Source organism: Aptenodytes patagonicus, chromosome 2 (assembly GCF_965638725.1).
Source record: "Aptenodytes patagonicus chromosome 2, bAptPat1.pri.cur, whole genome shotgun sequence".
NCBI classification, from domain to species: domain Eukaryota; kingdom Metazoa; phylum Chordata; class Aves; order Sphenisciformes; family Spheniscidae; genus Aptenodytes; species Aptenodytes patagonicus.
Window position 1 is genome coordinate 158,810,873 of NC_134950.1, and position 22,561 is coordinate 158,833,433.

General features: G+C 44.0%; 1 protein-coding gene across 4 annotated transcripts in view; it reads right to left on the minus strand.

The window, feature by feature from the left end:
- PFKP (phosphofructokinase, platelet) overlaps window positions 1-6,423 on the minus strand; it is a 47,151-nt gene extending 40,728 nt beyond the window's left edge. For 2 of the 4 annotated variants that reach the window (XM_076331878.1, XM_076331879.1), the window contains exon 1: window positions 6,010-6,423. In XM_076331878.1, the coding sequence (XP_076187993.1) occupies window positions 6,010-6,094 (85 nt within the window). In that variant the 5' untranslated portion in view covers window positions 6,095-6,423. The remainder of the gene's footprint in view (window positions 1-6,009) is intronic. The other 2 variants (XM_076331877.1, XM_076331876.1) reach the window with 2 other exon arrangements.
- Window positions 6,424-22,561: the final 16,138 nt, after the last annotated feature.

Here is a 22,561-nt window from a genome sequence, read left to right on the forward strand (position 1 = left end):
CAGAAGGGCTGAGGACTGAAGGATGTTATAATTTGGTATCTACAAACAACAGTTAAAATATTGAAGCTTTAGACTTTTACATGTTGGTTATCTGAATCTGAATACACTGCTTGCAGTGATTCAAGTATGTAAATACAGAGAATTTCATGAAGTCTCTGTAAAACTTGTCTAACAAAATGTTGCTGTATTTGATTATTTGTGAAATCTTACAATAGTATTTGTGAATTACCATAATAACTATGAAATGTAATTACATGCTTATTACTGAAAAAGAGATTTACTGGGTTAACCATGGATTTAGTCCTGAATAATAAATATAGACTGATAAACATACAGGATTAGAATAGCAGCTTCAAAAGAAAGCCACAAGTAAAACCAGTATTTTTTTTTTTTATAACTTAAGAATTATTTAAAGTCTTTCTGAATTACCACTTGCTTTTGCGTTGAAACCTTTGACAGAGGAAAAGATTTATTTTGCTCTTTTGGACTCAGCAAAGATTAAATAATCTGCAACTACTTACATGGCTTCACAGAATGTCTGAAATTAAATTATCAACTCTTTAATTACTGTCCTTCTTGATATTGCCTATCCAACTGTCTTTGAAAGCAATAATTTTCATAGCAGGGTTACAAACAGTACTGCAGAAATCTTTAAATTATTTTAAAGACACTCTCTTCTCTCAAAGGAGTATTCCTCTCCTGTGCCCACATCCTGTTCCACATCCATATGCACCACTACAACAGAGGAGTGTGAGTAAAATTAACACACTATTTTGTGTTTAAGCCAAGTTTTCCTCACTTTAGTCAGCTAGACAGGCCTTTAAATAAATAACTAATACTAACAATATAAAAGAAAAATCAAAACTATGCATCTTGGACAAGCATCAAGAAATACCTAAGTACCACCAATTTTAAAGATAAACATTGGTTTTAATGCATGCTTAATGACTTAGCACATATGTTTAAGTGCTACCCTGAATAAAGATCCAGACTTAAAAGACTATATAGCAAAACACAGAAACTAAGGAAAATGTCTAAACATTACCGAACAGAAAGACTTTATTCAAGTATGTAAATGGACTTATCAGTAATGATGTAAGAGCCTATAATCATCAAAAGGAAAGATGAGAAGAAGCAGTCAAATACAAGAACTGAACAAGTCATTAAGAAAACAGTTTGGGTTTGTTCCATTTACTTTTAATTACACATATGCAATAAAATCTGTTAATCACAATAATGATTCTAGATACCTGAAGAAAATACTATACCATTTTTCTAAACAGTAACACTGTATTAGATTAGAACATTCTACTGCACAAATATATATAATAGCATACCATCTAGACTACCTACGTAACTCCTTCTTCAAAATTTAAAAAAAACCCCAAACATCTTGAGACTAGTTTCAATCATAGAATCCACTTAAGATAGAAGCAGTTCCTCCAAAATATTAAATGCATTGAAAGTTACACTCATCCATTAATAAATACATTCCTTAATTGTACATACAAATTATATTTGTAATATTACATATATGGACACATATATATGTATTTTACATCATGTCTATACACATACACACTATTATTTGATAGAAAAGGTGCCTTTTTGGGGGGCTAGAATTCAAAAGTTCCTTGTGACTATCTTCAAATTACTTAAGTGTTAACAAATAAACTCTGTAATTTGGACGACATAAAAGGAGTGCAGGTTGTTTTGGTTTGTTTTTTTTTTTCCCATAGTTTTTGTTTGTTTGGTTTTTAATTTATTATATTTTATTTGTTCAGTAGCAAAATTTCTTTTTCCATCATATGCTATCAGGACAAGATCAGTACATCTGTGCTACCATATAAAATATGTCTTGTGATGTTCCTAGGAAGCCTGTAATGCTTCAAGAGTAGAAATGTGTAAATTTTTGCTTCCACAGTCATGGTCTGTGGTATTCCAAAACTCTGGAATCCAAGAGGCTATGGGGTTGTTTTTAGCTGTTCTAAGCTCAATATTTGCTGAAGGAGTGGAGATTTTTATTTGTTCGGTGGCAAAACCTTTTCTTCCAATGTAAGTTACCAGGACGAGAGCGATACATCTGTACTACTATATTAAATACGCCTTGAAATGTTGGAAAGCATGTAATGCTTCAAACAGAGATATGTAGATCTTTACTTTAGCAGTCATGTGGTCTATCATATTCCAGACCATTACCATGTAATCCGTAAGTCCCTTACTTATGCTGTCTTCCACAACACTGAATCTTTGAGCTTATCTCAAGAATAACACGGTTACACTCAAAGACAATAATCTTGAGCCAGTAAATTGCGCAACAGCTCAAAGTAGCCACAAACACATCACTCCCCAACAGTACACAATCGCCTTCTGTCAGCTTTCAGATGACATTGTTCCTGCTGCTGAGCCATACCTATCACGTTCCTAGAATAAGCAGCCTGATTGGAGGTTGTACGAATGTAAGTGACCTACAGCAGCCAAAATTGCCTGTGGCAGCCACTGGCAACCAGCATAAAATACAACCGGTGTACTTCATGACCTGAAGCAGACCACGGCCAGAGAGTGCCACAAAATGAAGACAGAAGCATGACGTAAAACCCATTTATTAGTCCACCTTTCTGAGCTGCAACCACTACAATTTAGAAATAGTCCAGAAACAGAAATAACACTTAAATTTTGAGAATCAGTTGTCAAAACTTCTTCTGCCTCTCAAGGTGATTATGGTTGAAAGTACTTGGTTTAGTTCACAGTTTAACAGCTGGCTAGCTAAAGTGATGGACTGCAAAGTTTAAGACTTACAAACCTAAGTGTACAAAATACACATCTTTTTTCTGTGAAATAAATCACTGATGAATTCTTTAGCTCCACCAAACAAAATAATATACCTGTGTTTAAAAATATGGTGACTAAACCATAGCAGTTCCAGTATGACATACACACATTTTCTAGTCCTTAATATGCCACGGGTAGTAAAAATGACAAACAAAAAAAAAATCTTGCAGGGAAATACCACAAATGTGGGGAAGTAATTTAAACCTTAACATGTCCTATAAATAGAAAGGCTTGCGCAATTTACTTAATGCTACTTCTAAATTATTAAAAAGTACAATAAACAGTAAAGGCAGTAACTTCTATTTTAAAATAATATCAAGCATATTTTGTTCTAGGCTAAGATTTACAGCCCACCAATCTAAATAAAGGCACCTATTGATAGGAAGATTACGTGATTACTGCAACAGTAATGGGTGTTCTTTCCACTCAATTTCCTGTGAGTTTAGTTTGCACTACAGATATTCTGAAGCTTTTTAGTGTCTAGCAAAGCTAAAAAAACCCAAACAAACCCCTCCCCCCAAAAAAACGCCCACCACTAAGAACAGGAGACTAAAACTCTTTTTTTTTTTTTATATTAGTACTTTTTTGCCTGCTTCCGAGTCAGTGGTTTCACCTCACCTACAGTTTGCTTGAATATAAATTTTCAAACAACTCTGCAGTAATAGCGTATTTCCTTCTACTTCACAACTTCACTTCTCTCGCACATTCGCCCCTACAGAGGGCAAATGACCTTGACAGGGCATGACTCATTCTGTCCCTTTTTTAACTCCTAACCTAGCATGCAAACAGACTCGAGGTTGCGTATTTTCCCCATCTATACTGTTAGGAAGATAGTAAGGGTTATGAACCTCAGCTGTGTTGTGTGATTCAGCTGAAACGATCAAGTTCTAAAATGTTGTGTTTTTCCCTTGTTCTTCTAAGCTACAACAACAATGCTGCCTACAAAACGACTTGGCATCCAGCTTACTTTTTTGGTGTCTGTGACAACCTCACTCCTCAGACAGCGACCTTCACAGGCTGTTACTTTTTATCCCTCCAAGTAAATATGCTGCAGTTGCAATCTGCCAGATAATAAAGTCTAGACGTTACCCATGGATTCTGAAAGCCCTTTACGTGCTTTAATTCACATAGTGGCAAGTGCAGATTAATATTTTATAAGTGAGCTACATCTGCTGCTGCATTATATAATCTCCAGCCACACAGAAGCAAGTAGCAGGGCTCAACCTCTTCCTGAACACCCTACTGCTGCTTGAGGCAATGCCCTGCCACACTTCAAAACTAAAATGGCGATTCGGCGACCAGACCATTAAAACAGAGATGACTTGATTCACAGTCCCTCCTAGAACGATTTAGCAGTGGAATTGACGACACTGAGAGCAAACTGTGGACAGAATTTGAACGAGTGCAATCCCACGGAGGGGCAAAAGAGAAGCCATTTTAAGGGCATCAATTTGCATTTTCTCCGGAACTGCAACGTTTTCCCCTCCGCTTGGTTCCAAATCCCTGCCACGCCTGATTAGAAAGAGTTTCAGATAATCCCAGGTAAACCCGGGGGCTCCCCGTTATTCCTGCGGGCAGAGGGAGGGAGGATGCTTCTCCCAGCCCAGATGACGCAAAGGGGCGGAATCTGCAGCGACTCGCAGCGGATCACGTACACACCGGCGGCGGGGCGGGAGCGCGGAGACGCCGGTCCATGCAAACTACCACCTCATGGACGCGCCGAGAAACCGAGGGGAGGAGAGGCTGCTGCCTGCACCCGCTCCCACCCCGGGAAGTCGGACCGAACGCCCCAGCCGCGGATGCGGGCTGGTCCCCGCACGTCCCCGCGTAAAAAGCTAGGGACAGTGGTCATTAAACTACCGAGCCCACACAAAAATAAAGAGCGGCTTTTTTTCCCTTCTCTATTCTCTTCACAAACGCGAATAAGAGCGCCGTTTCTTCTTTAAGTGAAAGTACTGTCGAGACACTCCCGGGAAAAAAAAAAAAAAAAAAAAAATCGTAGTTTAAGGGAAGGAGCTAAAAAGCAGTCATCACTAAACAACTTTCCTGGCAAAAGCAGAGCAAGAGTTCTCTCAAATAGCATGGAGCATTGCACATTTGAAATCTTAATTAACCGAAACTTCCAAATATTAATATATATGAGATTTTTCTCGTAGAAAAGGGGAAACGAAAGTGTAGGAAAACATGCCTTCATGACTAAGTATATTGCGATCAAGTCTCTTTTCTTTCCCTTCCCTCTTAATGTCTATAGGTCTTTTGTTCGCCCTGTCCTGTAGCTAGGACTCCCTCTACACTTAAGGGATTTAAGGAGGTGAAACACGTTTCCAACGTACTCCTACGGGGCTAGAGATTAAACTACCACGTGAGCTTTCTAAATCATGGCTAGGAACATAGAAACGTTCCTGGTGCCAAAATGAAGCGAAAAGCAGATGAGCCGAGGGCTGGCAGAGCCCCAGCAGCGAAGACAGCCTCCCACCCGCCGTGCAAGGCAGCACGACCTCCCCTCCCGCTCACATCAGCCATCCGCTCTCCCTCCTCACTCTCCTCTCCCCACCATCTCCCGAGGGGTGAAGGACATTTTGGTGGTAGAAGTTATTGGAGCCTTTCTACCCTCTTCCCTGCCAAGACAGGCTCAGAGGAAACATTATGAGAAAGGGAGGGAGGAGGAAGGATGAGAGTATGTTTGCAGCTCAGGCGCCCAGGCCACGCAAAAATGATTTATCTTTTAAATGATCATAGCAAGAGAGACAGCTCCAAGGCCAGCACGGAAAGAGGAACCCGAGAACCACGGCAACCTCGTGTGCCCCACTCCCAGACCCCCCTCTCTCTCCACTACCTCCATGTGCTCCTGCCGGCGCGGGTTCCCGCAACCGCCCCAGAGGCAGCCCATGCTTCCTACTCCCTTCTCGCAGGCGCTGCTACACCCACCAGCTCCTTCCCCAGCCCCCCGCACGGGCGCCCTGCCTGCCCGGGAGGCCCTTTGCGCTTCTGACTCCCTCATACCATTCCCCGAGGGGCTCCTCGCCCTCCCTTTCCGCTGCCCCCATTCCTCACCGTGTCCGCAGTCGTGTGTGTCGTCGTCCCCTCCCCCCCCCCCCATCTTCTGCCTCTCCTTGCCTCTCGGCTCCTTCCCCTCCTCCTGCCCTCGCTCCCGGAGCGAACGGCGTGAGCAGCTACCTTGGGCATCGCCGCCGCTGGTCAGCACCCCGATGGCCTTCCCGGTGCCCGAGAGGTTCTCGAAGAACTTCGGTTGGTGATCCATGGCGCTGTGGGGGCGGCACCGGCGGGCGAGACGGAGCGAGGTCGCTGAGGGAGCCCCTGGCCGCGGGGCGCTGCTCTGCTGCCCGAGGTGCACACTCCGCTGGATCAAATATTTGGCCTCTGCGGAAAAAGAACCCGAAAAAAACCGGTGTAGGTGTGTATTTACAGACAGGTATATTTCTACAGAAAAAATGAGGGGAGGGGGCGGCTGTGTGAAAAAGCCCGGGGGGAGGGAAAAGAGGTGCGGAGAGAGCGGAGGAGATGCAGCTCTCACATCGCAGCCAACCACCCGCCTCTCCCCCCCGCCGTGGCCGCTTCCTCTCCCACTGACAGCCCCGCACGGCGCGGCCCGGTACCGCCCTCCCACGCCCCTTCAGGAGCGGCGGCTGACGGGCGGGCCAGAGGACCAATGAGAAGGCGAGCTGCCGCCTCCAGCGGCGGCCGTTGCGGCGGGCGGGGCGGGGCGGGGCGGTGTAGTTACGTTCGGAGGGAGCGGGCAGGTAGGGGGAGGGGAGGGAGTTGGCGCGGGGCTGAGGGAGCGGGCGGCGGCGGCGGGGCTCCAGGTGGGGGCGGTGCGGGAGTGCCCGCGGCGCCCTTCCCTTCCCTTCCCTTCCCCCAGCGGCGCCCGAGGTAGGGGCGATGTGGGGAACGTGGCCGGTGTCTTGGCGGGGCGGCAGCGGAGGGGGAGGGAGTTCTGTCGGCCGGCGTTAACCCGTCCTCTCCGCGGTAGCGACTGAGTGATACCGCGTGTCCCCATCGCGCGTGTGGAGCCGTAGGAGCGGGTTCCCCGGGCAGCCCTTTCCGCGGGAGCTCTCCGGCGGCCAGAGCCTTGCTGGAGCTGCCGTCAGGGTCCCGCGTGGTGGGGCTGGTCTCTCCGGGGTGAGCCTGGGTGTGCCTTGCGCTGGCCGGGAGCGCCCGGCCCGGCCCGGCCGTCCTGTATAAGCCCTGCTGCAGGCCCGGCGGGCGGCTGGGGGTGCGCGAGTGAGAGCGCCCACCCGTCTCTGCCAGAGGCTCGACTGGGAAATCTGCCTCCAGCGTGTCGGTTGCTCACTGCCTGAATCCTGTAAGGCGGCTTGTCCTGCCCTGTCACGGTCAGCTGTTGCTCAGAAGACTCGCGTCGGTGAGCGAAGAACACAGCGCCCGCTGTGAATGCAGAATAAGCAGAGAGAGTTACTTCTGCCGTCGTCTGGCAAGGGTTCGTGTCACAGGGTCTGGTCCACGTCTGCCTTGTCAGACAGGGAAACGCAAAGGCCTAGGGCCCCGTTCATTCTCTTTTTGCCTCTCTCATCCCTTCTCAGGTATGTCTTGCTGCTGTGGCATCCCGAAACCATAGCAGATGTTCAGGCACAGACAGGAGAAGGAAGTTATTTCCTGTAAGTGTTTACAGCTTAGAGAAAAACGTTAAGTCTAAGGAAGCAACAGAGGTAAAGCAGTTGGGAGAAATTACTCTAGGTAGGAATCCCAGTCTTCCTGCCTTCCCTTTTGTTCTCCTGTTGTGCACTGATGCTTTTTCTTGGGGAGTGCTTAGTACTGGTAGAGAAGCACTTTCTTAAACTCGCTGTATTATAACGCCGCATTGGAGTACAACAGAATAATTCTGTTGATCATGGCAATGTGTGTACTCACAGAAACAGCTTAAGACCCCGATTTTGTTAATTTAGGCAAATAAAGCTGTATTATCCCGTATACAGTTCTTTGTGGTACTTAGCATAAGTAAAAGTATTTGCAGGATCGGGGGCTAAGTTACTTGCCCAAAATTATAAAGCAAGTCAGGGAGAGTCAGGAACAGCAGCAAAATGCTGACTCAACTTTTATATTTTAATTGCTGTAATAATTATTGTTTTTATTCAACATCTTCATCATGTCTTAGACTTAATTCACATTGTAAAAATGCACGTGCTCATCCTGTCAACTTTCACACAGACACACGCAGAAGTACAGTCATTTGAGTAGTTCAGTCAAAATTACTCATAGGTAAATGTTTGAAGAAACCATACCCGCAAACAGATAATCTGTACCCAGTATGTGGGCAGCTCACGTTTGCAAATCTACTCAGAGGCTAAAATGAGCATGTGATTTGACAGTGGAAAAGACACATTGCCAAATAGTTTGCATACCATGAACAATAGTGATTCAACAGGGAATTTACCGTATTCTTTCCTGAATCTGAAGAGAGCTCTGAGTCATAGATTATAATAAAGGTGAATTTTTCTAACAGAAATATATAAACCCCCATAAAGTCCCACTCTGTTCAAAGGGTTCTGGTCTGAATCAGAATCACATTAGTTTCTTGGAGAGTAGCTCTGCAAAAGCTCCATTAAGGTCTTTGAGTGATCCGGGGCTTGATCCAAAGCCTGTAAAATCAGTAAGAAGGTCTTTGGCTAATATAAACCATTATGACTACTTTAAGATCATGGACTGTCCTGGTTTCGGCAGGGATAGAGTTAATTTCCTTCCTAGTAGCTGGTACAGTGCTGTGTTTTGGATTTAGGACCAGAACGAAGTTGATAACCTACCGATGTTTTAGTTGTTGCTAGTTAGTGCTTACACTAGTCAAGGACTTTTCAGTTTCCCATGCTCTACCAACTGAGGAGGCTGGAGGTGCACAAGAAGCTGGGAGGGGGCACAGCCAAACTGGCCAAAGGGACATTCCATACCATGTGATGTCATGCTCAGTACATAAACTGGGGAAAGCTGGCCGGGGGGGCCGCTGCTCGGGGACTGGCTGGGCGTCGGTCGGCGGGTGGTGAGCAATTGCACTGTGCATCACTTGCTTTGTGTATCATTATTATTATTACATTATTATTATTATAGTTATTTTATTTCAGTTATTAAACTGTTTTTATCTCAACCCACGAGTTATTCTCACTTCTACTCTTCCAGTTCTCTCCCTCATCCCACTGGGGGGTGAGGGGAGTGAGCGAGTGGCTGTGTGGTGCTCAGTTGCCGGCTGAGGTTAAACCACAAAGTCCTTTTTGGTGCTCAACGAAGGGCACGAAGGGTTTGAGATAATAACAGATTAACCAGAGCGTATTAAGGAATTTATATCTGTTAACAGTTGTGGGTCACAATGTTGGTTCCTCTGTTCTCGATATTGATTTGTCTAATCTGCATCGTGCTCATTTTTTTGCTGTACATGTTAAAGATTGGTGTTGGTTTTTCCAGTTTGCTGTGGTCTGCAGTGATTGGTGATGTTTCCTCCTTCATTACAGTAACTTTTCAGTATTTTGAACATCCTTGGGTAGTTAAGATACTTCTATTGATACGTCTTGGGAATATTGTTTCGGTTTTGTCTAAAGTTAATAAGCAATTTAAGAATATCATCCAGAGATCTGCCCCAAGGCTGGATAGTTATGAGTGGCAGGGTGTGTGGGACAAGATGGGCAAGTACCTAGGCCAATGGGCACCCCCAGTGTTTTGGAATTTCACCCTGAGCAAGTGCGGAGTCCCGAAAAGTTAGTAGAACATTTGGACAAAGTATGCTGTCACCCTGGCAACTCCAGAGAGACACAGATCATTGCAACATGCTGGGGCCCATGCCTACCGAGCCCTGTTCAACACTATCCAATACCCTCAAAGGGAGGAGAAGGTCTCTGGATCTCACGGTAAAACGACACGCAGTGCGGGCACTCCGACCCCGGTGACATGCCCTGCGGCCACTCCGACCCCGGTGACAGGCACTGCGGCCACTCAGACTCTCGCAACAGGCACTGCGGCCACTCAGACCCTGGCGACAGGCACTGTGGCCACTCAGACCCCGGTGACAGGCACTACGGCCACTCCAACGCCGGCGACATGCACTGCAGCCACTCAGACCCCGGCGACAGGCCCTGCGGCCACTCAGACTCCGGTGACATGCACTGCGGCCACTCAGACCCTGGCGACACACCCTGTGGCTGAACCAAAGAGCCAACCTGTGCCGGTATCAGTCGCCCCTGTACACAAGAAGAAATCTTGGAAGCGAAAGTCAGCTCGTTTAGTAAGGGAGGAAGAAGCTTCTTCTAAAAGGGAACCAGAGGAAGAACTGTACGACTACCCTGGAGAAGGGCCATCACAAGAACGGGAGGAGGAGAGCCGGCCGCTGACCAGGGAGGAAGCAGAGGAAGAACTCATAAACGAGGCAGTGACCACCCGATCTCTATCCCTGAGTGAGCTGCGAGATATACGAAAAGATTTCAGCCGTCGTCCAGGTGAGCATATTGTCACCTGGCTGCTCCGATGCTGGGATAATGGGGCCAGTAGCCTGGAATTAGAGGGTAAAGAAGCCAAGCAGCTGGGATCCCTTTCTAGGGAAGGGGGCGTTGACAAAGCAATTGGAAACGGGACACGAGTCCTCAGCCTTTGGAGGCGACTCTTGTCAAGCGTGAAGGAAAGGTATCCCTTCAAGGAGGATGTCATATGTCACCCAAGCAAGTGGACCACCATGGAGAAGGGTATCCAGTTTCTGAGAGAATTAGCTGTGCTGGAGGTGATTTATGGTGACCTGAGCAATGAACAACTATCCAAAGATCCAGATGAAGTCAAGTGCACACGACCCATGTGGCGGAAGTTTATAAGGAGCTCACCATCATCATACGCCAATTCATTGGCAGTGATGACCTGGAAAGATGGAGAGGAACAAACAGTGGATGAATTGGCTGATCAACTCCAGCAATACAAAGAAAGTCTCTCTTCTTCCTTCGTCTCAGCTGTGCAGAAACTGTCCTGGGAGATCCAGCAACTCAGAGAGGATAGGCCCTACTCCCTACCTGTACGGACCAGTATCTTGGCTATTAGGAGTCAGCGTTCTTTTGCTCAAGAGAGAGAATATAAAGGGTACACACCACGGGGCACCCTATCGTTTTACCTGCATGAACACAGAGAGGACATGAGGAAGTGGGATGGAAAACCTACCTCAGCCATAGGGGCACGGTTACATGAGTTGCAAGGGAAAACAATCACAGAAAGGGGTTCTTCCAGGAAAATTGCTGCTCCAGTTTCCAGTGGGCAGTTCCCCAGACAGAGTAGAAGGGCCGATCTTACTTCTGATCTTAATGAAGAAACTTCTGACTCATATGTACAAGAAATGAGAAACAAGTACTGTGATGAGGATTAGAGGGGCCCTGCCTCCAGCCAGGGGGAGGAAAGGGACAACCGGGTTTACTGGACTGTGTGGATTCGGTGGCCTGGCATATCGGACCCACAGGAGCATAAGGCTCTAGTAGACACCGGTGCACAGTGTACCCTGATGCCATCAAGCTATAAAGGGGCAGAACCCATCTGTATTTCTGGGGTGACGGGGGGATCCCAACAGCTAACTATTGGAGGCCGAAGTGAGCCTAACTGGGAATGAGTGGCAGAAGCACCCCATTGTGACTGGCCCAGATGCTCCGTGCATCCTTGGCATAGACTACCTCAGGAGAGGTAGCCAAAAGGGTACCAGTGGGCTTTTGGTATAGCTGCCTTGGGGACGGAAGAAATTAAACAGCTGTCCACCTTGCCTGGTCTCTCGGAGGACCCCTCTGTTGTGAGGTTGCTGAAGGTCGAAGACCAACAGGTGCCAATCGCTACCACCACGGTGCACCGGCGGCAATATCTCACCGAGACTCCCTGATTCCCATCCATAAGCTGATTCGTCGACTGGAGAGCCAAGGAGTGATCAGCAAGACCTGCTCACCCTTTAACAGTCCCATATGGCCAGTGCGAAAGTCTAATGGAGAGTGGAGACTAACAGTAGACTATCATGGCCTAAATGAAGTCATGCCACCACTGAGTGCTGCTGTGCCAGACATGCTGGAACTTCAAAATGAACTGGAGTCAAAGGCAGCCAAGTGGTATGCCACAGTTGATATTGCTAATGCATTTTTCTCAATCCCTTTGGCAGCGGAGTGCAGGCCACAGTTTGCTTTCACTTGGAGGGGCATTCGGTACACCTGGAACCGACTGCCCCAGGGGTGGAAACACAGCCCTACCGTATGCAATGGATGGATCCAGACTGCACTGGAACAGGGTGAGGCTCTGGAACACCTGCAATACATTGATGACATCATCGCGTGGGGCAACACAGCAGGAGAAGTTTTTGGAAAAGGGAAGGAAATAGTCCAAATCCTGCTGAAGGCTGGTTTTGCCATAAAACAAAGTAAAGTCAAGGGACCTGCACAGGAGATCCAGTTTTTAGGAATAAAATGGCAAGATGGACGTCGTCAGATCCCAATGGATGTGATCAACAAAATAATGGGCATGTCTCCACCAACTAGCAAAAAGGAAACACAAGCTTTCTTAGGCACTGTGGGTTTTTGGAGAATGCATATTCCAAATTACAGTCTGATCGTAAGCCCTCTCTATCAAGTGACCCGAAAGAAGAACGATTTCAAATGGGGCCCTGAGCAACGACAAGCCTTTGAACAAATTAAAGAGGAGATAGTTCACGCAGTAGCCCTGGGGCCAGTCCGGGCAGGACAAGATGTAAAAAATGTGCTCTACACCGCAGCCAGGGAGAATGGCCCTACCTGGAGCCTCTGGCAGAAAGCACCAGGGGAGACTCGAGGTCGACCCCTAGGGTTTTGGAGTCGGGGATACAGAGGATCCGAGGCCCACTATACTCCAACTGAAAAAGAGACATTGGCAGCATATGAAGGGGTTCGAGCTGCTTCGGAAGTGGTTGGTACTGAAGCACAGCTCCTCCTGGCACCCCGGCTGCCGGTGCTAGGTTGGATGTTCAAAGGGAGGATCCCCTATACACATCGTGCAACTGATGCTACGTGGAGTAAGTGGTTCACACTGATCACACAACGGGCTCGAATAGGAAACCCCAGTCGCCCAGGAATCCTGGAAGTGATCATGGATTGGCCAGAAGGCAAAGATTTCGGAATATCACCAGAGGAGAAGGTGACGCATGCTGAGGAGGCCCCAATGTATAATGAACTACCAGAAAATGAGAAGCAATATGCCCTGTTCACTGCTGGGTCCTGTCGTCTTGTGGGAAAGCATCGGAGGTGGAAAGCTGCTGTATGGAGTCCTATATGACAAGTTGTAGAAACTGCTGAAGGAGAAGGTGAATCGAGCCAATTTGCAGAAGTAAAGGCCATCCAGCTGGCTTCAAACATTGCTGACCGAGAAAAGTGGCCAGTGCTCTATCTCTATACGGACTCCTGGATGGCGGCAAATGCCCTGTGGGGGTGGTTGCAGCAATGGAAGCAGAGCAATTGGCAGCGCAGAGGCAAACCCATCTGGGCTGCCGCATTGTGGCAAGATATTGCTGCCCGGGTGGAGAACCTGGTTGTAAAAGTCTGTCACGTAGATGCTCACGTACCCAAGAGTCGGGCCACTGAAGAACATCAAAACACCCAGCAGGTGGATCAGGCTGCTAAGATTGAAGTGGCTCAGGTGGATCTGGACTGGCAGCAGAAGGGTGAATTATTTCTAGCTCGGTGGGCCCATGACACCTCAGGTCACCAAGGAAGAGATGCAACATACAGATGGGCTCGTGATCGAGGGGTGGACTTGACCGTGGACAGTATTGCACAGGTTATCAATGAATGTGAACTGTGCACTGCAATCAAGCAAGCCAAGCGGTTAAAGCCCCTCTGGTATGGAGGACGATGGTTGAAATATAAATATGGGGAGGCCTGGCAGATCGATCATATCACACTCCCACAAACCCGCCAAGGCAAGCGCCACGTGCTTACAATGGTGGAGGCAACCACCGGATGGCTGGAAACATATCCCGTGCCCCATGCCACTGCCCGGAACACTCTCCTGGGCCTTGAAAAGCAAGTTCTATGGTGACATGGCACCCCAGAAAGAATTGAGTCAGACAACAGGAACTCATTTCTGAAACAACCTCATAGACACCTGGGCCAAAGAACATGGCATTGAGTGGGTGTATCACATCCCCTATCATGCACCAGCCTCCAGGAAAGTTGAACGATACAATGGACTGTTAAAGGCTACACTGAGAGCAATGGGTGGCGGGACATTCAAACATTGGGATATGCATTTAGCAAAGGCCACCTGGTTAGTCAACACGAGGGGATCTGCCAATCGAGCAGGCCCTGCCCAGTCAGAACTTTTACGTACTGTAGATGGGAATAAAGTCCCTGTAGTGCACATAAAAAATATGTTGGGGAAAACAGTTTGGGTTATTCCTGCATCGGGCAGAGGCAAACCCATCCGTGGGATTGCTTTTGCTCAAGGACCTGGGTGCACTTGGTGGATAATGCAGGAGGATGGGGAAGTCCGATGTGTACCTCAAGGGGATTTGATTTTGGGTGAGAATAGCCAATGATGTGAATTATGTGATGTTAAGTACTACATAATATTATATGCCATACTAATGATATTACAATAAGAATCACCCAGATTAATGAAGAATAACTTCGATGAAACCAAGCAAAGCACAGTGATGATGGTACCAGAACTGACTTCAACATGAAACAATCCAACACCACATACCATCTCCATCTTTCCTACCCTGGAAGATTATTATGACAGATGGAGCCCAAAGTCATGGACTAAATGAACTCACCGAACGTTTTAGAGGGATGGCCCACAGACTAAGGGAATGATATCTCTGTGTGTGTGTATATGTGTATATATATATTAAAAGAAACCCAGGAAGAGGGGTGGTGATTCATGGAAATGTACTGGAAAAAATGGGACTTGAGCATGACATAGATGGTATATCCACCAGGGGTGGATACTGTCCTGGTTTTGGCAGGGATAGAGTTAATTTCCTTCCTAGTAGCTGGTACAGTGCTGTGCTTTGGATTTAGGATGAGAATAATGTTGATAACACACCGATGTTTTAGTTGTTGCTAAGCAGTGCTTACACTAGTCAAGGACTTTTTAGTTTCCCATGCTCTACTGACTGAGAAGGCTGGAGGTGCACAAGAAGCTGGGAGGGGGCACAGCCAGGACAGCTGACCCAAACTGGCCAAAGGGACATTCCATACCATGTGACGTCATGCTCAGTACATAAACTGGGGAAAGCTGGCCGGGGGGGCCGCTGCTCGGGGACTGGCTGGGCATCGGTCGGCGGGTGGTGAGCAATTGCACTGTGTATCACTTGCTTTGTGTACTATTATTATTATTACTACTATTATTATTATAGTTGTTGTTATTGTATTTCAATTATTAAACTGTTTTTATCTCAACCCATGAGTTTTTCTCACTTGTGGTCTTCCAATTCTCTCCCCCATCCCACTGGGGGGTGAGGGGAGTGAGCGAGCGGCTGTGTGGTGCTCATTTGCCAACTGAGGTTAAACCACGACGATGGACCAATGATAGTTTGTCATCCGAGCAAGACTTTGAGGAAGCTTTGCATTGGTTCTGTTTGGTTTCATGCAGATACTTAGCCATTCTTTAGAATTCGTTTACTTTGTTTTATTCACTGTAGCTAAAGTATTCACGCTTTGGAAGTAGACTTGTCCCTCTTGCTTCCAAATACAGCCTTGATGCTAAGGGGCTATTATTTTCTGAAAGTATTTTTCTCCAATTGCCTTATGGTACATAATGAACTTATAAGTAATGTATTGTTTTCACCCTTGTGTAACTAGGAAGCTGCCTATGATTTCACTGTTTTCATCATTTATTATAGCTACTCATTGTTCTTCAGCAGAGCTCTTGGGGAAGAATTGTACTTTGTCTGTGTCAAGTCATAAAGTAGAGGTGGGAAGAGAGGAAAGGATGTGGAACTGTTTGTTCCTGAGGCTGTCCTGATATACTTAAATATCTTCCAGCAATACAATTGCCTATAATCTTAAACAGAGTGAATTCTTGGCTTAAGTATTGAAGATTGTTTGGGGAAACAGTCTTATTTAACCTTGTGGGATATAGTTGCAATGCAGCTAGGTACACGTGTATAAATCATACTGACACCAAGAGAATAGGCTCTTTTGAGATGTGCAAACTGATAATAAAGAAACTGCATATCTGAATAAAACCTCAGCAGGTAATTTGCACACTACATTAGGCGCTCTAATTGTCGTCTTACTGTAATGCTAAATGAAATTAGTTTACATGGGATAGGGAGAGGACAGGTGGGCTTTGACTCTTCCCTGATACTGACCATTGCAGATGCTCTGCTATATCCTTTTCCCATTGCCTGTTTGTTCCCTGTGCCATCTAGATCAAGCCTATCTACCCGTCTTTAAATCTTACCACTACCTAAGAAATCCTGACTGACCCTTTAAAAATACTTTGGATTGCTATCCACCCCAACTTACTGTGCCAGTATCGTTACACATGCTGCCTTTGAACTATAAAACGGTTTGTGTCATGGATGTAGTATCACAGATGCATCCAATACTTCATTTGGCACAACATCTTCCATTGAAATTAAGTTAAACTAGGAAGAACAAGTCATGTCCAAAAAGAATGAGATTATTGCATGAACAAATGGATTTCCAGCCAACTGAAACTATTTTCTACAACTAGACCTTTCTTTCATATGTGGATTCTCTGGCATCTAGTGGTACGTGAGCCCCCACTTCAAGTTTTTCTGAGGTGCTTATAGGAGCTGTCTCTTCTGCCCAGCTGTCGTTTTCTCATGAGACTTATGAATCATAAAGACAATTAACTTTTGCATATTCAACTTTTTAATATTATTAAAAAACAGGCAGAGAACAGAGAATGAGATGGAAGGATTTACAGAAATTCCAGCATTTTAAAATGAAACAAGCTAGTCATGGAATGCACAGATTAGCATGAAAAGAAGGAGAGAATAAGTCATCGAGATATCATTTCTGGGCAGATGGTGACAGTGATTTCTTTAAGAGAACTGACTGCTTTCTTCCATTAGTACTACAATATTCCCTGGTCCCACATGTTGCATATAAACCTTTGTACTACTTAGCCTCTTTCCTTTTTGTTTTCACCCTTCAGTTGTGTTGTTCTAACAGTATAAACGGTTATATATATAAAAACTGTAGCACAGCGGCTGGATTCTATGCTGTTTTTCTTTTCATTTCTTTCTTGCATAACGACAGTCCTAGTGACACTAACATACACAAGGCTTTCTTTATGCTAGAAATATAAGATGTAAATGAGAGGAAACGTAGAACTAGTGTGGGACAAGAGGTAGAAGAAAATCTCCAAGAGATTCGAAGGACTTACTATTAGAGTTGGGTGAGGAAGGAAGGGAGATAAGGGCAATGGAAAGATAACACAGATTTGAGAAAGGGATGTGACTGTATCCATAATAGTTAAGTCTTTTAATAAATATTCAAACAAGATTTGCTAATGTATTTTTTTGTTTTCATCTGTCATTGGTACCGATTTTGTTAGGGAGAGAACAGCAGTTAACATAGCCTTGGAGAGAAATTTACTTAAAACTCTGACCAATATAGACGTTATGGAAAAGGTGATCAAAATATTAATGTTACTTCCCAATAGTCATATAAAATGCATCAAAATAATTTTCACTGTAAAGATGGATAATGTTCTGAGTCACTGTAATATCGGTTTTTAAAAGAGAGTCATATCAGTGGTCTATAAATGTCCCCATTTTACACAGGGACAAAAATACTTAGTAATGTACTGTAGCAAGTATAAGCCATTTAAACTGCCCAAGTCAGCCCAAGAAGTGGGAGAGGGAAAAAATGTCAACTGTAAAGGATGTTTTTTTTATTTTCAGTGAGGGATGATAATGTAAAATGTCACCATATTCATTATGAAAGAAAATCACATATTGAACATCAGCTACAACTTTTTCTTGAATGTCAGATGGCTCTTGCTTTGAATTTGCTGTACCTGACTCTTCAATTGAGGGTTTAGGTACAAACCTAAGGCATTGATGAAATTCCTACTAAAATCAAATAGCAAGACTTTTTAATGGTACTTGAATCGGGCCTTGTATAAAATAAAAGCACAAATCTAATCCCTAAGTTTACTTAACTATAATTGTTCTTTACTTAAAAAAAAAACAAACAATGATTGAGCAGTTTTTTTCTAGAAGTTATTTTTATCTCAGAATCTAAATGTAAAACATGATAAAGCATTGGCAAATTAACTCCTAGCCAAAATATTTTGAATGGGAATGTTGTTATATAACTTCAAAACCAAGAAGTATTGTTCAGCTCGTACTAGCTTTGAAGCCTCCAGATTTTTATGGAAAATGTTCTGTAAATAGTTATATGGAAAATGTGTCAGTGTAGTCTTTAGGCTTGTTAGTTATCTCTTCCATGGTAAATTCATGTATCTTTTCTTAAATAACATGTACTAAAATTTCTAATTTGTGTTCAGTAGGTTCATTATGTGGTATTGTTTTTAATTCCTCGTGCTTCCAGCTGCTAAATTCACTGTTCAGTGCCACCACCAAACAAATATTATTAACATGCTATATATTTCTAGGTTATCTAACTTTCAAACTTTGATTCTTGGAAAAACAAGTTCTAAGTCCCTAAAAATGCGTCTTTCCATGGTTTGACGTGACCTGGAGTCAACTTCTTAATTTAAAAGTAAGTTTTTCTTGGTTTATTGGATAGGAAAGTTCATGACTGAGCTAAGCACCACCAAAAAATAGTGCAGATCAGAGAGGATTTGTGTTACTGTGAAAGATACATTGTGTCAGATATACTAGGTTTGGAATAATTGAGCCATGCTAGTCATGTGCATATCATAGTTGGGCAGATGTTTAAAAAACTCAGAAACTGAAGAAACTAAGACACTTCATTAAAAGGAAACATTGTGCAAATTAAATGATTAGTGAATCATACAATTGACTAAGTTATTTCTCCTGGTTTGGGGGAGAAGAATACGTAAGCCTTTCTCACCTGGAAAACTTCCACAGTGAGCCATCATTTGGTGCCACAGGATGATTTGTAAGCTTGCCATACTGTGAGCCACAAAAGGTGTATGTCTGGTTGGGAAATGGGTAGGGCCATGTATACATGTTCACAGTCTGCATTAAGAGGTTATAGATTAATCATGGTATTCTCAGAATGTGGTACTTCTGGAGCTTTCTCTTAAGTAGTGCACATGATCTTAAGATACCGAGGAGAATTCTTACTATTTATGTGATGTGAATTATGTTTGTTTACTTTAATGCTCAATATAAAAATATGAACAAATAACCTTAGAACAATGTCTAGAATGCAGAACTTCCTTCTTACAGATGAGTGCCCTAACTACTTGATTATTAGTTGGTACTATCCTTTGTACAGTCCTCCTAGGTTAGTGAATCCTTGTAACAGCTTCAGCAGGAGTGTTGGAGTGTCCTCACCCAGAAAAATGTCCTCCTGACTGATAGGCCAGATTGCGGAGGAAGGCTTCAATGTGCTTGGGCAAAACTGATCTCAGGAGCATCACTTTCTGGTCATATGCTGTAATTGTTAGGCTATGTTATATAAAAGGTGAGCACTGGAATTTTAGATGGAGGTCACTTCTGTTGAAGAGTGGATGATATTAAGGAGTTCTCTGAAGATTTGTTATATCATATTTCTCAGCAGAGTTTGGTTGGAATAATGCTTAGTCTTTTGTTTCCAAAAAGGCATGAATACAGGACACATCAACTAAGTGCTTATGTGGATTGGGGCCAAATGGACAATTTGGCCTGAAGCTGTCTCTGATTTCTTCCCTCAGCAGAATTGATGGAAATAAGTGCAAGGGAAAAAATTCTGAAAGAACTAGGAGAGATAAAGAAGAGTTTATATGATTTGTGTAACTTAGAATTGCTTAAGGAAAGAGTAACATCTTCCCCTATTTTATGACCTTGGGGATCATTTTTATGTGGAAAAGAAAAACAACCAAAAAGCCACAGAAATGTTTTTTCTACTTAAAATTATGTACCTTTAATTGTACGTCAAGAAATGGTACCATTAATAATGATCTAATCTAATCCAATTCAATTGGTTTGGTAAGTGTAACTTCATTTCTAAGTGTAAGCTCTGATGTTCTACAAACATCACAATGGTTGTTCCCTTCCAGAAAGACTTCAATTTTATTATCCGGAATTGACATGGCAGTATAATTAAGGTACTATAAATGTAGTTACACAGTTACTGATATGATGAATTAAAAATGCAGTCCCCCCAAATATTTGTATATGCAGCAGTTCCCCCAAATATGCAGCAGTTCCCATGATACTGGAGAATTTTAGTTTATCTAAACTTAAACTAATTCAAAATGTGGTTTATGATTTGCAATCTTTACATGTTTTATGATACATGAGAGTTAAACAAGTGAACTTGTTCTCCATTGCATTGTAAATACTCAACTTCTTACTGTATGTTTTTGCATGTTATAGTATTTATATTAATTTTATTAGTACTGAAAAACAATGGATTTAGTATATATTTCTCATGGGATTCTTTTCCCTTTGAGGATAGATTTCACTCTTTACAATAGAGGTTATGCATATTTTCTTTGCAGTTTTGTGGCTTGCCTGAAAATGGAAGCTCCAGCAATGCTTAAAATAACCTAGGTGGTTGTGGAGACTTCAGGCAGCCATTAGTGATAGATTGCTCAGATAGAATGATAGATGACTGCACTTATTATTGTAGCTGCTGTGAGCCTAGCCCTTCAAAGGCTCTTGTTATTCAGTGTGGTGTCTTACTATTGGATTGAAAGAGGATTCAGTATTCAAAATGCCTGAACCTAATGGAAATATTAGTTTTGGGGATTGTGAGGTGGGGGGAGAGCATAACTGGTCAAAATGGAATGTATTCCAGAGTGTACAGGCCATCTTTGTCTCCTCCACAAACTAGCAGGGGAGTACAGTGCCACAAAGTTGTCTTTCTGCAGGACTGAGGAAACTAGAAAAGCAATTTCCGTAGTAAAGCAGATAGTAGGGCCATTATTAGAGCTTGTGTGTTAGCAGCCAGCAGTTTCTGAGAGAGATTACAAGCACTTAGAGAAAGCAATAAAGTTAGGTATTTGGTCCGAATAATTTGCACTTCAAGAAGCAGTCTTTACCTTTGATTTTTTTGTTGTTGTTTTATTCTGATATGGTGTAATGAATAATATATAACAGCAAAGATTGTTTCTTCAAGAGGACATACTGTTTCCTGGTCAGTCAATACTTCTTATTTCCTAGCATGCGCTTGCTCTCTCACTCTTTCTCTTCCCCACTCCAGCCTTCCTTTTCTTCCTTTCATTTATTTTCCTACCATCTGTTTTCCTTTGCTCCTCCTTCCTTTCATTACTTGCAACTTCCTTCCCATCTCTTTCTTCTTTTCTTCTTAACTCTGAAGATAAGAAGAATGTCAGGAGTTTATTTACTCCCGTTGATAGTTTTAGTATAGTAGTTAACTGGTACAAATTTCATATTCTGGCTTCTAAATATTATTTATGACACTGATTTGAGATTATAACTGATGATGAAAAATATAGAATGTTTCCATTTGTGGAATGAAAAAAAAAGCCTTTAATGACTAGCAGAGTCATTTTCATTTGCAAGAAGCCAGTCTGGATGCCTTATGCAATGTGGTCTGTTTTCTTCCTGTGAAGGGAATTACTAACATCTTCTCATTTCTCCTTGTCCGTGAAATTTAAATATTCTACATAGATGAAAAATTAACTCATAATTAACATGATATAAAAGGTTATCTGTCATGGTATTTACTCTTCATTATTGCTTTTGTGAGTTCAGAACTTGATCAAATTAAATTTTACTATGAAAACCAAAAAGGCAAGTTAGCTTGCAGCAGCAGCTAGCTCAGTTTTGTGACTTGCTGGAATGGATTCTAAAGGAGTAAACAGGAGGAGGAGAGGTCAGTGGGAGTTTGGGAAATAATGTGTGGTGGGCTAGAAGGGGATCAACTGAATTCCAGGGCAGGATGAGCCCCATGAAGAGTTAGTTTTTTAGCTACTTCTGGGAAGCGATGATCTAGATTTTGTAGTCTTCCTCCCTGATACACTTGTCCATAGCCAGTCTAATTTCTCTCCGAGGTCAAGATCTGCTCCTGTGAAGCTTCATTCCATTTTAGTGGCATAAGGTGATGTCCACCAAGCCCGAACCAGACACCTGTGGCAAGTGCTTCCATTTTGCTAGGTCACTGAGAAGGATAGGAATTCCCATCCCATCCCTGAAACAATTCTGCTGCAATGCCATTGTCCTTATCTTGGGATCCAGAAGTCCTTGAACGTCACACGTACCATATTCACGCATGTATCATATTTCACAAGAAGCAGAGGATCCCCTGCCCTCTTGCCACCAGGCAGAAGGAGGGGACCTAAGTGACAGGGGGGAATGGAAACAGGTCCCTGCTCGGGGTGCCAGGCAAACCCCCGCCCGGCCTCCCTCACTTTCCCAGTTGCCCTTACAGAACAGATATGGGGCCCTGGAACTTGAGGGCCAGGCAAATGAGGATGTAGATGAAGGTCCATCCAGGGGGTTGTCTAGGGTGAGGCAGTCAGCCCCACGCATTATGACTGCCTCTGCTAAGAAAAAAAGGAGGGTAATTGTCGTAGGCGATTCCCTTCTGAGGGGAACAGAAGGCCCGATATGCCGACTGGACCCATCCCACAGGGAAGTCTGCTGCCTCCCTGG